The sequence below is a fragment of the Scyliorhinus canicula genome, chromosome 13, assembly GCF_902713615.1.
Source record: "Scyliorhinus canicula chromosome 13, sScyCan1.1, whole genome shotgun sequence".
Lineage (NCBI taxonomy): Eukaryota > Metazoa > Chordata > Chondrichthyes > Carcharhiniformes > Scyliorhinidae > Scyliorhinus > Scyliorhinus canicula.
The window spans coordinates 78,981,549-79,001,019 of record NC_052158.1 but is presented as its reverse complement, the minus strand read 5'-3'; the positions used below and the strand labels follow the sequence as shown (position 1 = coordinate 79,001,019).

The window sequence follows — 19,471 nt, the reverse complement described above, 5'->3', positions numbered from 1 at the left end:
TATCAAAAAAACATGACATTGCAAAGTGCGGTAATACTTGTCCCTTTTAGTAGGGTAACTTGGTGCCATGGATCTCTTTGTGGCTGAAGGGTAGGGAATTTGCATAACACTAACAAATGGAATAATTTTGCTGAAATGAACAGCGAGGAATAGTACCATGAGGTAAATGAAGATGTGACCCCGATCGGTAATACTACAGTCATTAAATGTACTCATGTGTCATAACATGTGGTCTACAAATTCATCAGGTCTGCAAATGGTTTAAAGTACCATTGCAATGTTATATTTTTGCGATATCTTGTTATATTCATTGTAAATGCAGAAAAATATATATTTCTTTCAAATATTTTTATATGATTGCTTCAAAAAGATGGTGGAATGTAACACAACCCAGTGATGTCTGATATCCGTTCCACAAAGGAATAATACCTTTTTTACATCAGTGTTTGGGACATAGAATTAGTGATTCTCCACTTCCTTTGCCTGTCCCACCTGCTCTACCCAAAATGATAAAGTTTTAGTTTTTGACGATTTGTATGCATTTACGAATAATGGCAAATATTGATTATATGTTTGCATGTGAAAATAATGTTCATTGTAGTCAACATTTCATTTTCACTGTAATATCTGGTATCCATTTGGCGGAAAGAAAGCATGGAATTGTGGTCTATTACCAATTTTGCTGCTTAACTCAAATGTAATACCTATTTGTTTAAATGGAATTTAGAAATTTGTGTATTGTAATCCAGCAGTTTAGTTCAATGGATAATGCCCTTTGTTTTTCAAATTGTAACATTTCAGTTGCATGAGCATGCAGCCTATCTGGTGGATAGTCTGTGGGAAAGTTCCCAAGAACTTCTCAAAGATTGGGAGTGTATGGTAGAACTGCTACTGGAAGAGCCTATACAAGGAGAGGAAGGTAACTTTGGGAATGCTTAAAATATTAAGTGTTCAATTTTGGAAAATATATTATCTTATGCATAATAGAATTTAATGGTGCAGTGGATTTTATACCTTCTCTAAATATGAGTTGATTTTCACGATCCGAATTTGAGAACACGCTTTACAAGTTTTTACTGTCACCTGACTAATAAAAGATTATGACAGTGGTTTCTGAAAGTTTACAGTGGATGGAACAGTTTGAAGTCTTATTCACAAATATCTTGTCAGAAATACATGCTTTGGTACCCAGATGGGGAAGCATTAAGCTTCTCATTCACAACCCTGAGAATGATGTGCTATGGAAAGTGCATTAGTCCAAACGATGATTTACTTGTTGATATTAAATTGGGAACATTTTTCAAATAAATTATTTGATCACCATTTCTCGTCTATTGTGCCTGCATGTGCCACCATAATTGCCTGTGTCACATACCTTTTACTGTGATATTAGTGGTTATTGTAAGGGTTAAATCAATTGGAAGAAATTAGCCCTTGTGAAAGGTTAGAACGCGAGTCTGGTTTATGTGGTCAGCAATGAAGTGACTACGTTCGCTGATGACCTCGAGAAAAACTGCCCACATAGATCTGACAATCTCTGTCTCATAGATGTCACTTTTCCCGGTGGTGGTTTGTATCTGGCACCAAATCGAGGGCTTTCCCACCGTTCAGCAGCATGTCATCTGGCAGGGCAAGCAGCCCAGCTCATTGAAGTATTCTCACAGACAGAGATAAAGTGCACTTTTTCTCCTAGGCCATTTATTACATTTTACAGAGAATAAAATAAATGATTGGGATATACATAAAAGAAGCTGAAATATTGTAAATAATCATTAAAACACAAATTATAGTTTGAAACTTGAAATATTAATCAGGCCAAATTTGACATTAAACAGCTATAAAATTAGTTTTCCAGAGCCAAAGAAGCTCTTTCACAGTGGTATGAACATGGTTATGCTAATTTAAACCCAGTTACATTTCATTAATATTGGGTAACTTTTGAGGGAGATAAATTAACAAAACAATTGTGCAAATACAGATTAATTTAAAAAGACCATCAACTTATTAAGGACAAAACATGTTTAACTAACTTGAGTTTATCTGATGAGGTAGCAGAGAGGATGGATGGGGGTAATGCCGCCGGTGGTGTATGTGCACTTCCAAAAGGCATTTGATAAAGTACCACTTATCTGACTTACAAGCCGAATTAGACCTTATGGAATAAAAAGGACTGTAGTAGTATGGATAAGAAGTTGGCTGACTTAACAGGAAACGGAACAGCAGTGAATGGTTGATTTTTGGACTGGAGGAAACTCGTAGTGGGATTCCCCAGGGGTTGGTGTTCGAACCTCTGCTTGTCTTGATATATGACCTAGATCGTGGAATGCATGGCACAATTTCAAAATTTGTTGGCACAAAACTGGGAAATATTGCAAACAATGAGGAGGATTGGGTTAAACTTTGAAAGGAGATAGGCTGGTGGCAGATGAAATTAAATACAGAGAACTGTGGAGTGGTTAATTTTGGGAGAAAGGATTAAATCAAGCACACAATTCTAAAGGGGGTGCAGGAGCAAAAGGCCCTGGGCGTATATGTGTGAAAATCATTGAAGGTGGCTGGGCAAATTTGGAGATTGGTTAATAAAGCACATGGGATCCTGGATTTTATAAATGTGGATACAGAAACAAGGACATTATGATAAACCTATATAAAACACTGGTTCAACCTCAAACTAGAGTATTGTGTCCAGTTCTGTGCACTCCCTTTAGGAAGGATATGAAGGCAAAGAAGCAACGGCAACAAAAGGAAATAATACTTCAAGCAGTTAGGATCTGGAATGCACTTCCTAAGTGTATGATGGAGGCTGATTCAATCATGACTTTCAAAAGGGAATTAGATAGTTACCAAAGAAAAGATATGAAGGACTGTGGAGAACAGATAGGTAGTGGGACTATGTGAGTTGTTCTTGCAGAGAGCTGGCACATACAATGCAAGCTGCATGATCTCCTTTTGTGCTGTAACTATTCATAGATAGAATTTACAGTGCAGAAGGAGGCCATTCGGCCCATCGAGTCTGCACAGGCTCCTGGAAAGAGCACCCTACCCAAGGTTAACACCTCCACCCTATCCCCATAACCCAGTAACCCCACCCAACACTAACGGCAATTTTGGACACTAAGGGCAATTTATCATGTCCAATCCACCTAACTTGCACATCTTTGGACTGTGGGAGGAAACCGGAGCACCCGGAGGAAACCCACGCACACACAGGGAGGATGTGCAGACTCCGCACAGACAGTGACTCAAGCTGGAATCGAACCTGGGACCCTGGAGCTGTGAAGCGATTGTGCTATCCACAATGCTACTGTGCTGCCCTCCACAATGATTACATAATTCATTGATGGAAATCTCTGGATTTCCATTTTTAATTATGCATGCGCAGACTCCAGAACATTCTGTCAGTGTATGGAGTAATGCCAGCAAGTGCCAACAGTGTCACCATCATTACCACTGCAAAATCTGGGGCATTGCATATTGCCAAAATAAAACAGTAATTTTTTAATTGTTTCACATGTTCTATATTTTAGCAAGGGCCGATCCAGGTATCAAGACCAAACTGTGATTTTGAAGCTATTTCATCTTTACTAGGTATGACTGACAGGCAGGAGACCGCACTTATAGAGCTTATGGTCTGTACAATTCGGCAAGCTGCAGAAGCACACCCTCCAGTTGGAAGAGGAACTGGCAAAAGGGTATGTATCATTACTTTTTACCCACCCACAGAGAGGAACTGTGTGGCAGGGAGGGGAATAAGTTTGATATTTTTTAAAAGTCAGATTCCTTTTTCCTATTTTTTTTAAATATAAAAATCTCTAATATTTTTGTACCTCAGATGTACTTAATGAAAAGCCAAACTCTGTGGGTCTGAGCAAGTGTTGTAAGTCATTTTGTTAGGTTAATCACATCTGAGAGGAAGAAACTCTATCAATCAAAATCAGACCAAAGTTATCAAAGTGTCTAAATCAAAACATCAGTCATGACTCAGTTGATCTGAGTCACAAGTTTATGAGTTCAAGACTTAAGCACAGAACTCGAGACTGACACTCTGGTGCAGCTCTGAGGGAGTGCTGCACTGTTGGAGTTGCCATCTTTCCGATGAGACGTTGAACCAATCTGTCTGCTCGAGACGTTTAAGAACCCAAAGTACTATTTCGAAGAAGTGCAGGAGTGCAGTACCCGCCCTGGCTAATATTTATCCCTCAGCCAACATCACAAAAACAGATTATCTGGTCATTATCATATTGTTGTTTGTGCACAAATTGGCTGCCTCGTTCACAACAGTGACTACACTTCAAAAGTATTCACTGACTGTAAAATGCTTTGGGATGCCTTGCTGTTGTGAAAGGTGTTGTATAAATGCATGTCTTGGCTTCTGGTGTGAGCATACATCTGAGAATATATTATAGATGCACTCAGAATCTCTGATGCAAAATCTGAAATTTTCTTGCTTTTTGTGTCTGACCTGTTGCCAAAGTTTAGTGTAAAGTCTTTATCTGTTCTTTTGGAGTAGATTAGGTTCTACAGCTAATTTTTTGTTATTTTTGACATATGGAAGTTTTCTGATGTAGGACGTGATTCATTCTAGACATTTAACTAGGCCATAGTTTCCTATATGAACATAAATGCTTATGAGTTAGATTTGAAATGTTCCAAATGAATCTTATTACAGGTCTTGACAGCAAAAGAGAGGAAAACGCAGATAGATGACCGGACTAAATTGACAGAGCAGTTCATAGTGGCACTTCCTATGATGTTAGGAAAGGTGAGTAATTTGTGTAATTAATATTTTTGTGCAATGCCCTTCTGAGTGTACAGATAGAATTAATATGCTTTAAGATTGTACATTATCTTGGGAGTGAAAATGAGATTGAATTCAGACATTTATTCTATATTCTAGTACTCAGCTGATTCTGAGAAAGTGGCAAACTTATTGCAAATCCCTCAGTTCTTTGACTTGGAACTCTACAGTACAGGAAGAATGGAAAAGGTAAATGGTGACACGAATTATTTTGTAATGCATATTGTCTTCCAATTTACCTCAGAATCACTTGGAATAATATCTGCCTGTGTATGACTTGCAAAGCAGCAATACCATTTCTGAGATGGCATAAGCTGACAGTGTGAAGCTCCCCTCTATTCATTAGGTATTTCAAGATGTTGCATTAGCAAAAAACTTAACCAAAAGGTTTCCTATAGTGTACTTCAGCAGATGTCAAAATTTTGTGCACAGCATGAAAAGATCTTGTGCTTTTTCTTAGAAATGAAGCACAGGGGCAGCACGGTGGCCCAATGGTTAGCACTGTTGCCTCACGGCGCCGAGGACCCAGGTTCGATCCCAGCCTCGGTTCACTGTCCGTGTGGAGTTTTCACAGTCTCCCCATGTCTGTTTGGGTCTCACCCCTACAACCCAATGATATGCAGGATACGTGGATTAGCCAAGCTAAATTGGCCCTTAATTGGAAAAATTTAAAAAAAGAAATGAAGCACAGCACATTAATTTCACTTCTGTCATGCCAAAGTAGCTTGTGTGATGAAATTGGACATCGTGTTTTGGGGGTAATGTCCTGGAAGAGAACAAAATGGATCAGTGTCTCTCCAGCAATACTGTGTCTCCATTATTTAATGTTTTTTTAGAATGGTTGAAATAAAGTATGGTCTTAAATTAACCCAGCTAAAGAATGTTGCAGAGTAAGTGCAAGGTTATGTTCTTTCAAGCTAATTTGGCACATTGGATCTCCAACTCGCTATCCATTGTGACTGGATGCACTTTGCCCGCAGGGGTAGATGCTGAGTCAAGGCCATCAATTTCCCTTCAAGGAGAGTGAGTGAGGCAGACATTTAGAGTATCCCAAGAAAAGGAAAAAGAGTGGCACAGTGGTTAGCTCTGCTGCCTCACAGTGCTAGAGACCCGGGTTCAATTCCAGCCTTGGGTGACTTGTCTGTGTTGTGTTTGTGCTTACTCCCCGTGTCTGAGTGGGTTTCCTCTGGGTACTCTGGTTTCCTCCCACAGTCCAAAGCTGTGAAGTTTAGGTGGATGGGCCATGATAAAGTTGCCCCTTGTCCACGGATGTGCAAGTTAGGTCGGGTTACGGGGATAGGGTCTGAGAGTGGGCCTAGGTAGGGTGCTCTTTCAGAGGGTCAATGTAGAATTGATGGGCCGAATGGCCTCCTGCACTGCAGGTATTCTAGGATAAACAAAAAGGAAGTTGATAACTGTAGGTCCTGCATGAGATCGAGTGACTAGAAATTAAGTGCTAAAAGAAAAATGCACGTTCCTGCCTTGTTAAGAAATCTATTTTTAATGAAAAACACGTACACTTATGTGATTTATTTCCCCCCTCCCAGCACCTAGATTCATTGTTAAAACAAACCAAGTTTGTTGTTGAAAAGCACATTGAATCAGATGTCTTAGAATCATGCAGCAAAACATATAACATCCTGTGCAGTGAAGAGTACACAATCCAGAACCGTGTGAACATTGCACGCAGTCAGATGATTGATGAGCTGGTAGAGCGATTCAGTCAGTCAGTTGAAGACTTATTACAGGAGGTGAGTGCAAACTACATCAATAAATAAATCATCTTCTTAGAATCCAACTCATTCTAAATATTTGCTTTACAATCCTCTGCATTTTCTATTAATATATAATGCATTTGTTTGATATGATCATATCTTATGTAGATAAAAGGACTACATTGAAGGTGGTGGTGAACTGCCCTTGCTGTGATCTTTGTGATGTAGGTTCACTCGCAGTGATGTTAGGAAGAGAGTTCCAGGATTTTGATCCAGTGACAGTGAAGGAACAGTGATATGTTTCTAATTCGGGATGTTGTGTGACTTGGAGACAGACTGCCAGGTGGTGGTGTTCCGATGTATCTGCTGCCCATATCCTAGAATCTAGGACCTAGATGATAGAAGTCACAGGTTTTCAAGGTGTAATCACAGAAGCATTGATGATTTGCTGCAATGCAGCTTTTGACACACTACTGCCACAATTTGCCAGTGGTGCAGGAAATGAATTTTTAGGTGGTTGTTTGAGATGCCGAACAAGTGAAGTGCTTTGTCCTGGATGCTGTCAAGCTTCTTGAGCGTTGTTGGAGCCTCATCCATTCGCACAAGTGGAGAGCATTCCATCACACTCTTGACTAGTACGTTCAAGATGGCAGACAGGCTTTGAGGAGCCAGAACATGATACACTTGCCTTAAAATGCTCAGTCTATGACCTGTTCTGATCAACAGCAATGGTCATGCCGTTGAACGTAATGGGGAAATGGTAAGATTCTCTCTTTTTGGAGATGGTCATTACGTGGCGTACCTGTCGCTTGCCACTTATCCACCCAATCCTGACTGTTGTCCACATGTTGTCTGCACGTGGACATGGACTGCTTTCTCCCCCCCCTTCCCTTCTCCCCCCCCCCCCTCCCTTCCTTCCCCCCCCCCCCCCCCCCTCCACACACACACCCACACACACATTGCGATCAATATTGCTCGGACTCCTAGATGCTACACTCAGTCAAAGGCTGCTTTGAAGTCAAGGGTGGTCATCCTCATTCTATCCCTGGAATTTCGACCTTGTGTCCATGTTTGGGCCAAGGCTGTAATGAGATCAGGCCCTGACAGAACCCAAACATCAGTGAGGGGGTTTTATTGACTGGGACAAACTGTTGTAATGAGCAACGATCAAAAATTCTGTGTTGATGTTCACCTTCTAAATTGCACTTTCTTTATATTCAAAAGAAGCTCCTTTGTATCATTATGAACTTGATACACGACTTTAATATTTGTTAAACTACGGCAGTTTTATAAGCGGCTGGACTACAGTCCTTGTCTTTATTTCCTGTATTGTGTAATATATTTTTAATACTGCATCAATTTGATCTACTTTTATAGGGAGAAGAAGCAGATGATGATGACATTTATAATGTTCTGTCTACTTTGAAGAGGTTAACCGCCTTCCACAAGTATGTGAAAATCTGCCGCTTCTACGTACAAAGCACTTTATTCTTAGGATGACACAGTGCATGAGAATTTTCTATCCATATGTTATAGTTTGATGAAATGTACCTTTGTCCCTTTAGTTCTTCAGATGATGAGCTCTCCTCTTAACATTGTTATCCTGGAGCGGTGTTAAGTAAAAGATAGCTTCCCCATGGAAAGGGAAGAGATACTGGAGCAGTAGATTAGCTGCTTTCAGACCACTCAGTATCTAGCACTAGAGTGGCATTAGTTGAACCCCTGAAAGGGAGCACATAGTCTGGAATTTCAGTTGGAGAAAATATGCCATCGGGCAATTTTTTATTGAAGAGGGGACAATCAGGTGTATTCAGTCATAATCTTCAGATTAAGGACATGATCCTTTTAAACACTTGGGACGGAATTTTCCCCTCATTGCACTAAGTGCAGCAGGCATGAAAGCCCGTCTTTTTCCTGCCAGCTGCAATGGTGGGTTTTAGCACAGTATCGTCTGCTCCCCACCTCATTAATTATGCACCCACACGAAGCTCAATGGGTCGCTGGCGGGAAGCCTCTGATTCACCTCCTCTGAGGTCAGTTCACTGTTTCATCACCTGGGGCACCATATTTAAACAGCACCCTTGCATAGCTTTGTCAATGTCTGCAGCCTAGGACTGATCTATGGAAGACATGGCTCCCAAAAGAAAGAAGCATGCTGCTCTGAAATTCAGTGACTCCTCACTTGAGCGGCTGCTGGTCAGTCTCAGCCTGCCGCGATGTCACCTACCACTGCTTTGGCCTCAGGAAGTCCATAAGGTCACAAATCTGGTTTTGGTAACATTGGCAAAGATGGTCAGTGTCAACGGCGTGCAGAAGAGTTCAGCGACCCAGTGCGGGAAGAGGATGCATAATCTCACCCATTCCGCCAAGGTAAGTCAACCGTTTCATCACTCTCAGCTCACACATTCTCAAGCCCATCACTCATCTGTCGACATTTTACTTGTTGCCAATTTCAGAGACATTACCACTCGTTCTCAGACATACTCTCACATCTCCATCTGGCCTCACCGTTGGAGCTTCCACTCTTGTCCTGTCCATTGCTCCTACCATACACTGATAATCACCCCTTTCATAGGCACCTCTGGAAAGCTCCCATGGACATTCACAAGCCTTGCTCTAAGTTCTAGCCCCAATGGGACCTCGGATAAGGAAGAAGAGGACACCACATTAGAACACCTGTCGCAACGCTCACCCACAATCTCCAACAGCACAGAGTCACTGATTTTGGTGGGACCAAGTTCTAGAGTAGTCTTGGGGTCATGATCTGGTGAGCACAGTGCACAATGTGGCCTGCAAAGGCAGGGACATCCAAAGTTGCTGGCACTCTGAGAACTGCTGAAGGCTGTGATTCGTCTGAGTCAGATGGCGAGCCTCCTAAATCAGTTACTGGAGCTGCAGAAACATGCGGGAGGGTTATCAGTTGCATTCCTCAGATTGTAATGGGCAATGGAGGAGTTCACCTTCTGTCTTAAGCACCGTGATCAACATTGGCAGGTTGGCGGCTGCTGTGGAGACCTTGGTCCAGGATATTGGTCCTGCACTGCTGCAGGAGCAGCACTTCATTACTGTAGCCGTTGGTGGCATCCATCAGTGACTACATGAGTGGAGACAGGTATCTAGATCTTACCCCAACTGTCTCTTCTCTTAAAGGAGTCAGCCCTCGGGAATCCACTCGGAAGAGGACCTGAAACTAAAATGTGCTTTTTAGTAGCAATGACGTACACCCTCAAGGGCTTAATGTTGTATGTGCGTTTTGTCATGAGCCAGAGCTCACCATGAAGGAACAATGTCATAGTTTAAGTAGGAGGCATTTTAATGTATGGCAGCAAGTGTTTGACGTCGTGTTTAAGTGGTCCACAACTGGTTCAACAGCGGAACATCATCGGCTGCCATGTTTCCTAATGATTCACTATAAATGTTGCACCAAGTGTGTAGTTCGCTTGCTTGAGATGGATTTTTGAAGAGTCTTGTCACATTGAAGGCATAAAGCTACGAGACTACAGAGGGTTGACTAACAGCTCTGGGCTTTTGTGGAGTGCCTTTCCAACTGATATGCTGTGGAGATGCTTGAAGAGGCAGCATCTTCTGCTGTGGAACTCCATTGTCCTATTAGCATCTCATCTCAGCAAGGATAAATGCTGCTGAGGATTCATCATGCTTCAAAGGATCAGGACCATGTGAGCCTGATGTGTAACTATTCACTTCCATCTTGAAGTGCATGGGCAGTATCACATGAATAGCATGCTGGTATTCATGCTGGCCCATGATGGAGAGCATTTGTCCAAGAGGGTACCAACAACAATTTATCATCCTCCTGGTGAAACCTGATGGCTATCAGGGCATCACCCACACACCTGCCTTGTCTGTCCCATGCTACGGCCTCTCCCCTGCAGCCTCATCTTCCTCAAACTCATCCCCTTTGAGATCCTTCTCATGAACAGTTCCTCCATGTCAATACGTGGCAAGTTCTCCATCCTTTGCAGTGTAGAATGTGCAGCAAGTGACAATGATCCATGATACTCTGGGGACTGTACCGGAATGTTCTGCCAAATCTGTCAGTCATCAAAAACGTATTTTTAGGATCCCCATGGTGTGCAGCACCAGTGCTTGGCTACCGGCATGAGCTTCATTGTACCTTTTCTCTGTAGAGGTCTGAGGCCGCTGTACCGGTATCATCGGCCACTTCCTTTGCGGGCATGTTGTGTCCTGGAGATGCCAACCCTGAATCGGTGTGTATTCTCGAAGATATCTGGGATCTGCATTCTACTCTAGATGTATGGGGCATGGATGTTTCCTGGTTATCTGATGCCAACGTGCATGTTCTGCCCCTTACAGTCTCAGACATTGAGCGAGTGGTAGACTTTCTGGTTGATGTATTTGACTGCCTGTTGCCAAGCAACTTTTATAGCCACCTGAGGCTCACAGAGATGTTATGCGTAGACCACTCTCAAGACCCAGGGAGACTAAACTCAGATCTCTTATCTGCAGATGAGCAATAACAGTGTTACCAACAGTTCTGCATTACTGAAATCGCATGACTCATATTTGCCTCGTTCTGCAGGAATTTGGCACCTGTACTTGTGGGAATCCGGCAATATCAGCAAAGCCGAGTACTTTGGTGCCCTGATTTGCTTATGCACTCTCAAAGTTGACGTAATTGTGGCCCTTGGCAAAAGGGATATCTGTGATTTCATAAATGCATTTGTACATCAAAACTCGAGAGAACCCGCTGTGAACTCTGGAAGGAACCACTGGCATTAAAATTCAGAGCAGTTATTATAGAATCATATAATTACAGTGCTGAAGGAGGCCAGACGGCCCATCGAGTCTGCACAAGTCCCTGGAACGAGCACCCTACTTAAGCCCATACCGGGGAGAACGTGCAGATTCCGCACAGACAGTGACCCAACCAGGAATCAAACCTGGGACCCTGGAGATATGAAGCAACTGTGCTACCGTGCCGCCCAGACTTTCATACACATCAGTAATGGATACCTTCCTGGTCCCTGTGGCGCCAAATTCCTGCAGAACGAGGCAAATGTGAGTCATGAGATTTCTGTAATGGAGAACTGTTGGTAACACTCATCTTATTATTGCTCATCTGCAGATAAGAGACCTGAGTTTAGTCTCCCTGGGTTTTGAGAGTGGCCTACGCATAACATCTCTGTGAGCCTCATCCACTGCATCTGGCGGAGTCCCTGCTGGCCCTTGATCTTCAGGGCATTGCTCCTCCCTTTGGTGTTCCAGGTTCCTCTTGCAATCTTCTTCTTCTCTCTTGTGTGTAAACAACTGAGCATGCAGCGATAAATCTAGCCTCCATCTCCCTGACGTATCCTCTCTGCAATGTCAATGAGAAACATGCAAATGTCAGCATTAGTTTCTAAGGATCCTCCTTCTCTCAGTGACTCATCAGTGAATGTGGGATCAAGGGTTTTGTTCCTGCGTGGGAGAATACTCGCCCTGAAATGATGAGCATTGTGGAGTACACATCAAGGTCGTCGTTCCCCCACCACATGACTGTTTGTTATGATTTTGCTTTGGCCAGGAGCTTGGATGTGCTGCTTTCAGCCATGTGCTGGGAGCCTCATTCACTGGATTCCAATTCTACATTCTTGTGCATAAACATGACAGTACATGTTCATCCAGGAGATTAGATTGCCAGAGGGCGGGGGCAGTTGAGGACTCTCTTCAGAAAACTGTCCAACTCTAACTTTCTAACAGGCTTCTGGACTTTTTCATTCGCCCAATTATTCTGCAGTTTGTTATTACTCTGGGGAATTTTCACACTGCAAACAAGGGGTTAAAACCAGGATTAGTGTCGGTTGCGGGATTAGCCTCGCATGAATGTGCATCATTGCTTCACTTTCCCTGCACTGTCACTGAAAAGTTGCTAACATGTCTCAACTGTCTTTCTCCCCTCATTTGGGAATGCATAACTCAGTTGCATGCAAATGTAATCAGCACCTCCCCTCTCACCCTGTGCATGCAGCTGCCCTCCAATCCGCCACAGAGCCCACATCAGTAGAGCTTCTCCTCATTTTAATTTAGCACTGTGCCTTTGCTGCAGACCAGCTTGAACCCTCCCAGTGTGAGTATGGAGAACCTTCCCATTGTCCCAGAGGAGCTTCATGTTCAAGTTTCCTTCCCTCACCGACCACGCACCTGTATTTCTTGACCCCATCATGCTTCTTGTGCATGTCCATTTATTACTCCCCAAACGTTTTGAAGTGGATGTGCCTATGGCGAGGTGGACCTCACCCACCCCCATATAAGGCCATTTACATTGTTTAAATACCCTAACCATCCCTGGCACCCGCCCCCAGTCATGTGTCTGAGTGCAGCCTTCCCCACTTGTACAGGCCTGGCCCCTTATCCTGCCTGAGGACACTTACCCCCTTTTCCCCAGTTCAGGCCTAGCCCTGCAGCTCATGAGAAGCCACCCCCCACATTACCACTGGTCTGGTAGGTAGAGACCTGCCTGTGACCACCCCTACAAGTGAAGCAGTGGTGCACGCAAAGGTAGACAAAGTAACCTCGAAGTGAGGAGCGGCGTGCATGTCACCAGGTGACATCACGCTGTGAAACACGTTGTTGTAACTGCATGCAGGCTTGCCTGGATGGTCCAGCGTTGGATGATGATTCTAGCGAGGAGACCTTATATTATAATGACATGCAAAAATATTGATAGAGGCGGCGCAGTGGTTAGCACTGCTGCCTACGGCACTGAGTACCTGGGTTCGATCCCGGCCCCGGGTCACTGTCCGTGCGGAGTTTGCACATGCTCTCAATGTCTGCGTGGGTCTCTCTCTCTTTCCCCCCCCCCCCCCCCCCCCCCCCCCCCCCCAAACAACCCAAAGATGTGCAGCTTAGGTGGATTGGCCATGCTAGATTGCCCCTTAATTCGAATAAAAAATAACTGGGTTCTCTACATATACAAAACAAATGTAAAAATATTTATATGGCATTCCTGATATTCGGCAGGAGAAAATGTGGCCCGTCATTCATTGTTGGAACGACGCATTAAATAGATTTTCTGGTATTCTCATGATATTTCCTGCTCCTGGATCACCATAACACCTGCCACAAACGGTGAAAAATCCCAACCTTAGTCTCTCAATATTCACTTGTTTCAGACTATTTCATACAGAATGACTGTTCTGATAATGAAATAAGTATAATAAATACTGCATTATATATGTGTGTATATATATATATACGGTCATTTTGAGAATTTTTTTGCCCTTCATATTAATTAATTTTAATAAAATCTTTGGTGATGATTAACTTTAATTCTTATAGTACTGATTTATAGGGTGCATTTCATGATGGAAATAGTTTAACATGTTTTTATTTCACAATTTTTTCACTTTAATTTATTCGCACCACTGGTATAATAGTTCATTAGAAATAAAGTGAATGCTTAGTTACTCTATGTATGAAACTTCATGGCTTTCTTAAACTCCACCCCTTGTACATTGAATAATTCATGACAGATCTCAATAAAGCCGAGATCACATTGTTCCATTGAACAACAGTGTGTTTATTTTTAATGATTTTTATTGAGTTTTTGGTACAAAACAAATATAAATATGAACAAACAGTGGGAGTTGAAAAAGAGAAAAAAAGTAAAACTATTTACACATAGATTGGCGTCAACTATTTCCAAAGATACACCACAATTTCTCCTTGTTTTAAATTCCCCCCTTACAGTGTCTGCAGTGGCGATTGTGGTCCCCTGCGTTTCACTTCCCACTGGTTGTCCCTTTGCTTTTCTTCCCTTTGGTTCAGGTTGTTATTGCACCTGCCCCCCCCCGCGCCCCCTCCCCGTATTGGGCTTGGTTGAGTTCTGTGTTCCCGCGACTGCATCCCCCCCCCTCCTCCCCTCCACCACCCCTCCTCCTCCTCACTGTGTTGTGGCTACTCCCTCCTGATCTTTGGCTTCCTAGTTGTTGGCTGCAAACAGGTCTTGGTACAACCGAATGGCTCCCACGTTTTGTGGAAGCCTTCTTCCGACCCTCGGATGGCGAATTTAATTTTCTCCATTTGGAGAAATTGCGACTGGTTGGATAGCCAGACTGCAGCTTTGGGTGGTGCTGCTGACCGACAGCCGAGCAGGATTCTCCGGTGGACAATTAGGGAGGCAAAGGCACTCCTCTCCATAAATAGATTTGGCTGTTCTGATACCCCAAAGACTGCCACTCTCAGGCATGGCTCCACCCTCATCCCCACCACCTTGGACATTGCCTTGAAGAAGGCTGTTCAGAACCCAGCGAGTCTGGGACAAGACCAGAACATGTGGGTATGGTTGGCCGGGCCTCCTTGGCAGAGTTTGCATCTATCTTTCACCTCTAGGGAGAACTGCTCATTCGCATTCTGGATAAGTGGACCCTTTAACTTCATTAGACTTAACCTTGCGCATGTGGTGGTGGAGTTGACCCTGTGCGACTCCAGAGCCCCCACCCTATTTCAAACCCCAGGTCCTTTTCCCACTTGTCTCCCTTGTCTCGTCCAGTTGCGTGTTGGCCCCCACCTTAGCAGTTGCCCACACATGTCAGTGGAGTTCCCTTCTACGATGTCCGCGTCCAGCAGGTCCCCTAGTAGTGGTTGTACGAGGTTTACCCTCAGGAAGTTTTTGATTTGTAGGTACCAAAGTTTGTTCCCCTCCCCCACCGTCAGCTGGAATTTTCTGTCAGCTCTTTGAGTGTTGTTAAACTGTTGTTGGTGTAGAAATCCATAACTGTCAGCGTTCCTCCTCCTCCCCCCCGCCCCGTCTCCACCTTTTGAACTTGATGTCCATAGTCACCGGTGTGAACCTGTGGTTGTTGCAGACATTTCAGTTATCCCGAAATGCTGTCACAGTTGGCTCCACGACTGGAGTGTTGCTACCACCACTGAGCTCTTAGGTGAGGATGGGAATGGCGCTGTGACTAGGGCCCAGAGGGTGATCCCTCTGCAGGAGCTCCCAATCGGCATCTGGCTCCTTTGTCCACCCCTTTACTCTCTGCGGTCATGACCTAGTGTGGTTATATTGCAGGTTTCGGAGGGCTATGCCACCCATGGGCCTCGTTCTCTGCAGTATTCTCTTTGCGATCCTTGCATTCTCTCTCTCTCTCTCTCTCTCTCTCTCTCTCTCTCTCTCTCTCTCTCTCTCTCTCTCTCTCTCTCTCTCTCTCTCTCTCTTCCTCAATACAAATGCCATAATCCGTTTGTCCACTGGTTTGAAAAATCCTTGGGGATGTAGATCGGGTTGGATCTAAACAGGAAGAGGAACCTGGGCAGTAGGTTCATTTTGAGCGCCTACGTCCTCCCCGCCAGGGGGAATGGGAGGGTGTCCCATTTCTGCAGGTCCTTCGTAACTTCCTCAGATCGGCTGGTCAGGTTCCACTTCTGTCCAGTTGTGAGCGATTTGGATCCCCAGGTAGCGGAATTTGTGCTGAGCCTGTTTAAATAGCAACCCCTCCTCTGCCCATCCCCCTTGCGGCTTCACTGAGAAGATCTCGCTTTTGCTCAAGTAAAGTTTGCAGCCCAAGAAGGTTTCAAACTCTTTCAAGAGTGCCGTGATTCCTTCCATGCTGCTTCCGAGATGAGCACGTCATCCACATAGAGCGAGACACTGTGCTCGCTGTCTCCTCTGGATCCCTTTCCAATTCTTTGCCACCCTAAGCGTGATCGCTAATGGTTCGATCATCGCTAGGGCAAACAGCAGCAGGGTTAATGGGCATCCCTGCCTTGTGCCTCTATGCAGCTGGAAGTACTTGGAGCTGGTGGTATTTGTCCGTATGCTTGCTGTGGGTGGATTTTCACCCAGGTGGTGAACCATGTTCCTAGCCCGAACAGCTCCAATACCTCTATGAGCTACTTCCATTCGGCTCTGTCGAAGGCCTTTTCAGTGTCCAGGGAGACAATAACCTCAGGTGTTCTGTCCCTGGATGGGGTCATGATCACGTTCAGCAGATGCCTGATGTTTGATGTTAGCTGTCTACCCTTGGCAAAGCCTGTTTGGTCTTCTGCAATCACCTCTGGTACGCAGTCCTCCAGCCTTTTGGCTCGGATCTTGGCCAGTATTTTTGTGTCTATGTTTTAGCAGCGAGATGGGTCTGTAGGAACCACATTATGTTGGGTCCTTTTTTAGGTATCAGCGGGATTGAGGCTTGTGCTAGCACAGGCAGCAATGTGCCCCTCGCCAGCGAGTCTGTGAACATCTTTCGCAGGTGCGGGACCAGTGCTGTCGCAAATCTTTTGTAGAATTCCACCGGGAAACCGTCTGGTCCTGGTGCCTTCCACACTCTCCATGACCTCTCCCAATTCTAGCGCTGCTTCCAGTCCCCGTTTCCTGTCCTTCCCCTGACGTTCCAGAGGTTTTTTTTATCCTGATGGGGGTTTTTTTGTTCCCCCACTCCTGTGCGATCAACCATATTTACCCTGCACTCCAGGGTTTCAATTTATTTGAGGGGTGTCCAAAATGGCCACGGTCACTGTTCTCCCCATGAGGTCGGGCCCCTGCACTCCATTGTTTCCCTTCGTCCAGGGACTTCCCAAGTGGTTGGTTGCAGCACCATTTTGTTCCAAGTCACCGGTGTGGTCTGTTGTCACCAGTCTAATGGCCTCCGTCTTCACCTATCTTTCCCTGATAGTGTCTTTATCTCTCTCTCCCTCGGCTATTCCCCGGTTTCGGACTTGGGTCGGAGCAACTGGTGGGCTCTGTCGATTTCTGGTGGGTTGGGGAAGCTGTCCCTTCCCACCCGGTTACCCAGCATTTGGGCCACATAGTCTGTGAGGTTCCTACCTTCGATTCCCTCCGGTAGGCCCACGATTCACAGGTTCTGCCACCTCGATAACTTCTACGGATCCTCAACCTTTCCTCTCAGGTTGACTTGTGTCGTGACCATCCTTGCCACCTCCTTTTCCAGGGCGATGATCGGGTCACTCTGGTCCGTTGCAGCCCTCTCCAAATCTTTAATTGTTGCCTCCTGGCCCTCCAATCTTTTTTCGGCCTTGTCCAGGTCCACCTGCATGGCCACTGCACCCTTCACCGCAGCTTGTATGTTCGATTTTGTTTCTTCTCGATGTTCCTTCAGCTCTCTTGAGAGGAACATCCTCCATCCATCTCCTGGTGTGTGTGTGTGTGTGTGTGTGTGTGTGTGTGTGTGTGAAGGGGGGGGGAGGGTTCTCGACGGCGGGTCGTGTCCCCTCGCTCTGGCAAAGTCTGACTTTCACCACCTCGTGCGCTGGTCAGTTCAGACTATTGTTGTTTGTCCAGACTTTTTCCGGTCCTGATCTCCACTCGTTCTGGCTGTTGTTTGGCATCTTTCCCTCTTTCTTCGTTTTGTCAGTGGTGTGAGGATGATTTGTATCGTTGACCGGCATTTTTTGAGCAAAAAGTGCCTATGTTCAGGATTGCGGGAGGAGAGTCTGCGACTTCTCAGCACATAATAATAATAATTGTTTATTGTCACAAGTAGGCTTCAATGAAGTTACTGTGAGAAGCAACCCTGTCACTGGAAGTCCCACTGTGTTTATTTTCTAACTTTCTGCTGTATGGAAGCTATGCTGAAACTGAAAAAACTAGTGTATGTCACAACTTAAAATTTATTTTTATTAGTGCTCATGATCTTACAAAATGGGAGCTGTTTGGAAACTGCTACAGGCTTTTAAAAAGTGGGATTGAACTTGGATCTATGCCAGAACAGGTAAGGATTTGTCCAAAACGTTACAAAAAAACTTTACTCAAGCACTTCATTTATGAAATCTATTTTTTTTTTTTCTCTGCAGATTTATTTGAGCTTTCAAAGTAGTTGAATGGTTTACTGCTGGTTTTTCAGTAGCTTAAGTGTGATATACATCCGGCGTTTGTAGCACCAAGTTGGATTTGACCAGTCGACATCAATAAAATTAGCAGAAATGTTCTTGTAATGCTTTTAAACTTGTGTATATTTATTTGTTCTTTAAGATCTTGAGTTGGACAAATCCTCAGTAGCTATAGACTTTTTACTGCTCAATATATTTTTTCTGTGGAGTCCATCATTTGATTTTCCAATGGAGAAATTCTTGAGATTCTTTTGATGTTTTGCCCCCTATCCGTTGGGCTGCTCAACTTAATAATTGTGAGTCTGTTTATTTTATTGGTCTAGATAGTGGTCCAGGCACTTCAGTGCTGTCATTACTCAATTCTGTGGCAGCTTGTCAAGACAGCAGAAGGTTCTCCTACTAAGGTGAGGATACACTCTAATGTCAGCAAAATTAATGTGATTAAAAAAAATAACTCTTTACAAATTTAAAAGAGCTGGAATTATTCCAGGAACAAGAGATTGGAAGGTAGGCAAATTTTTCAATTTCATCTAGTCAGGCAAAGTTCATATCCTTTAGAACATAGAACAGTACAGCACAGAACAGGCCCTTTGGCCCTCAATGTTGTGCCGAGCTTTGTCCAAACTTTACTTGAAAAGTTGTACTTGTAAATAGGTACCTTCTAAAACTGTATTGTTCTGCATATGATGTTTTCAACTTGATACTTAGGAGGTGACGTACCCAATTATTTTAAAGTGTTATAGTACTTGTAAGATTACTAAACAGATGTTAGATCAGTGGTGGTTCTGGACAAAAGTACTTCAGATTGGAAGTACTTATTGGAAGTAGTTGCTTACTTTTGGATGAATTGTTCTATTTTGATTGGAAAGATTTTCAATTCTTTGTTTTCTTGTGGATGCTTTTACACTGTAAAATATCTCCACCATTTGATAGTTCATTGTTCATGTTCTATAAGGAAGTAAATCTGTCCTGCCATTAAAAAACAACTTTCTAGTAAATCTTGTGCATTAGATATTGGCATCACTCTACTAAAGGGACAATTTCCTCATTTACAGCGGTGGCTGCACTTACACAGGGTCTTAACCAGGTAAATTCTTAAAATGTAACTTTAATCGTGCTCAAGGCATGTTGGGGAAAAGTGATTTTAGAA

The 19,471-nt window shown here is 44.0% G+C and overlaps 1 protein-coding gene across 2 annotated transcripts in view; it reads left to right on the top strand.

Annotated features, from left to right (window-relative positions):
• Nucleotides 1-19,471, top strand: part of stag1a (stromal antigen 1a) — a 247,279-nt gene that overhangs the window by 214,353 nt on the left and 13,455 nt on the right. For both annotated transcript variants that reach the window (XM_038815965.1, XM_038815966.1), the window contains exons 15-22: nt 802-919; nt 3,589-3,692; nt 4,670-4,762; nt 4,898-4,987; nt 6,346-6,549; nt 7,891-7,961; nt 18,116-18,203; nt 18,645-18,725. In XM_038815965.1, coding sequence (XP_038671893.1) covers nt 802-919; nt 3,589-3,692; nt 4,670-4,762; nt 4,898-4,987; nt 6,346-6,549; nt 7,891-7,961; nt 18,116-18,203; nt 18,645-18,725 — 849 coding nt within the window. The remainder of the gene's footprint in view (nt 1-801; nt 920-3,588; nt 3,693-4,669; nt 4,763-4,897; nt 4,988-6,345; nt 6,550-7,890; nt 7,962-18,115; nt 18,204-18,644; nt 18,726-19,471) is intronic.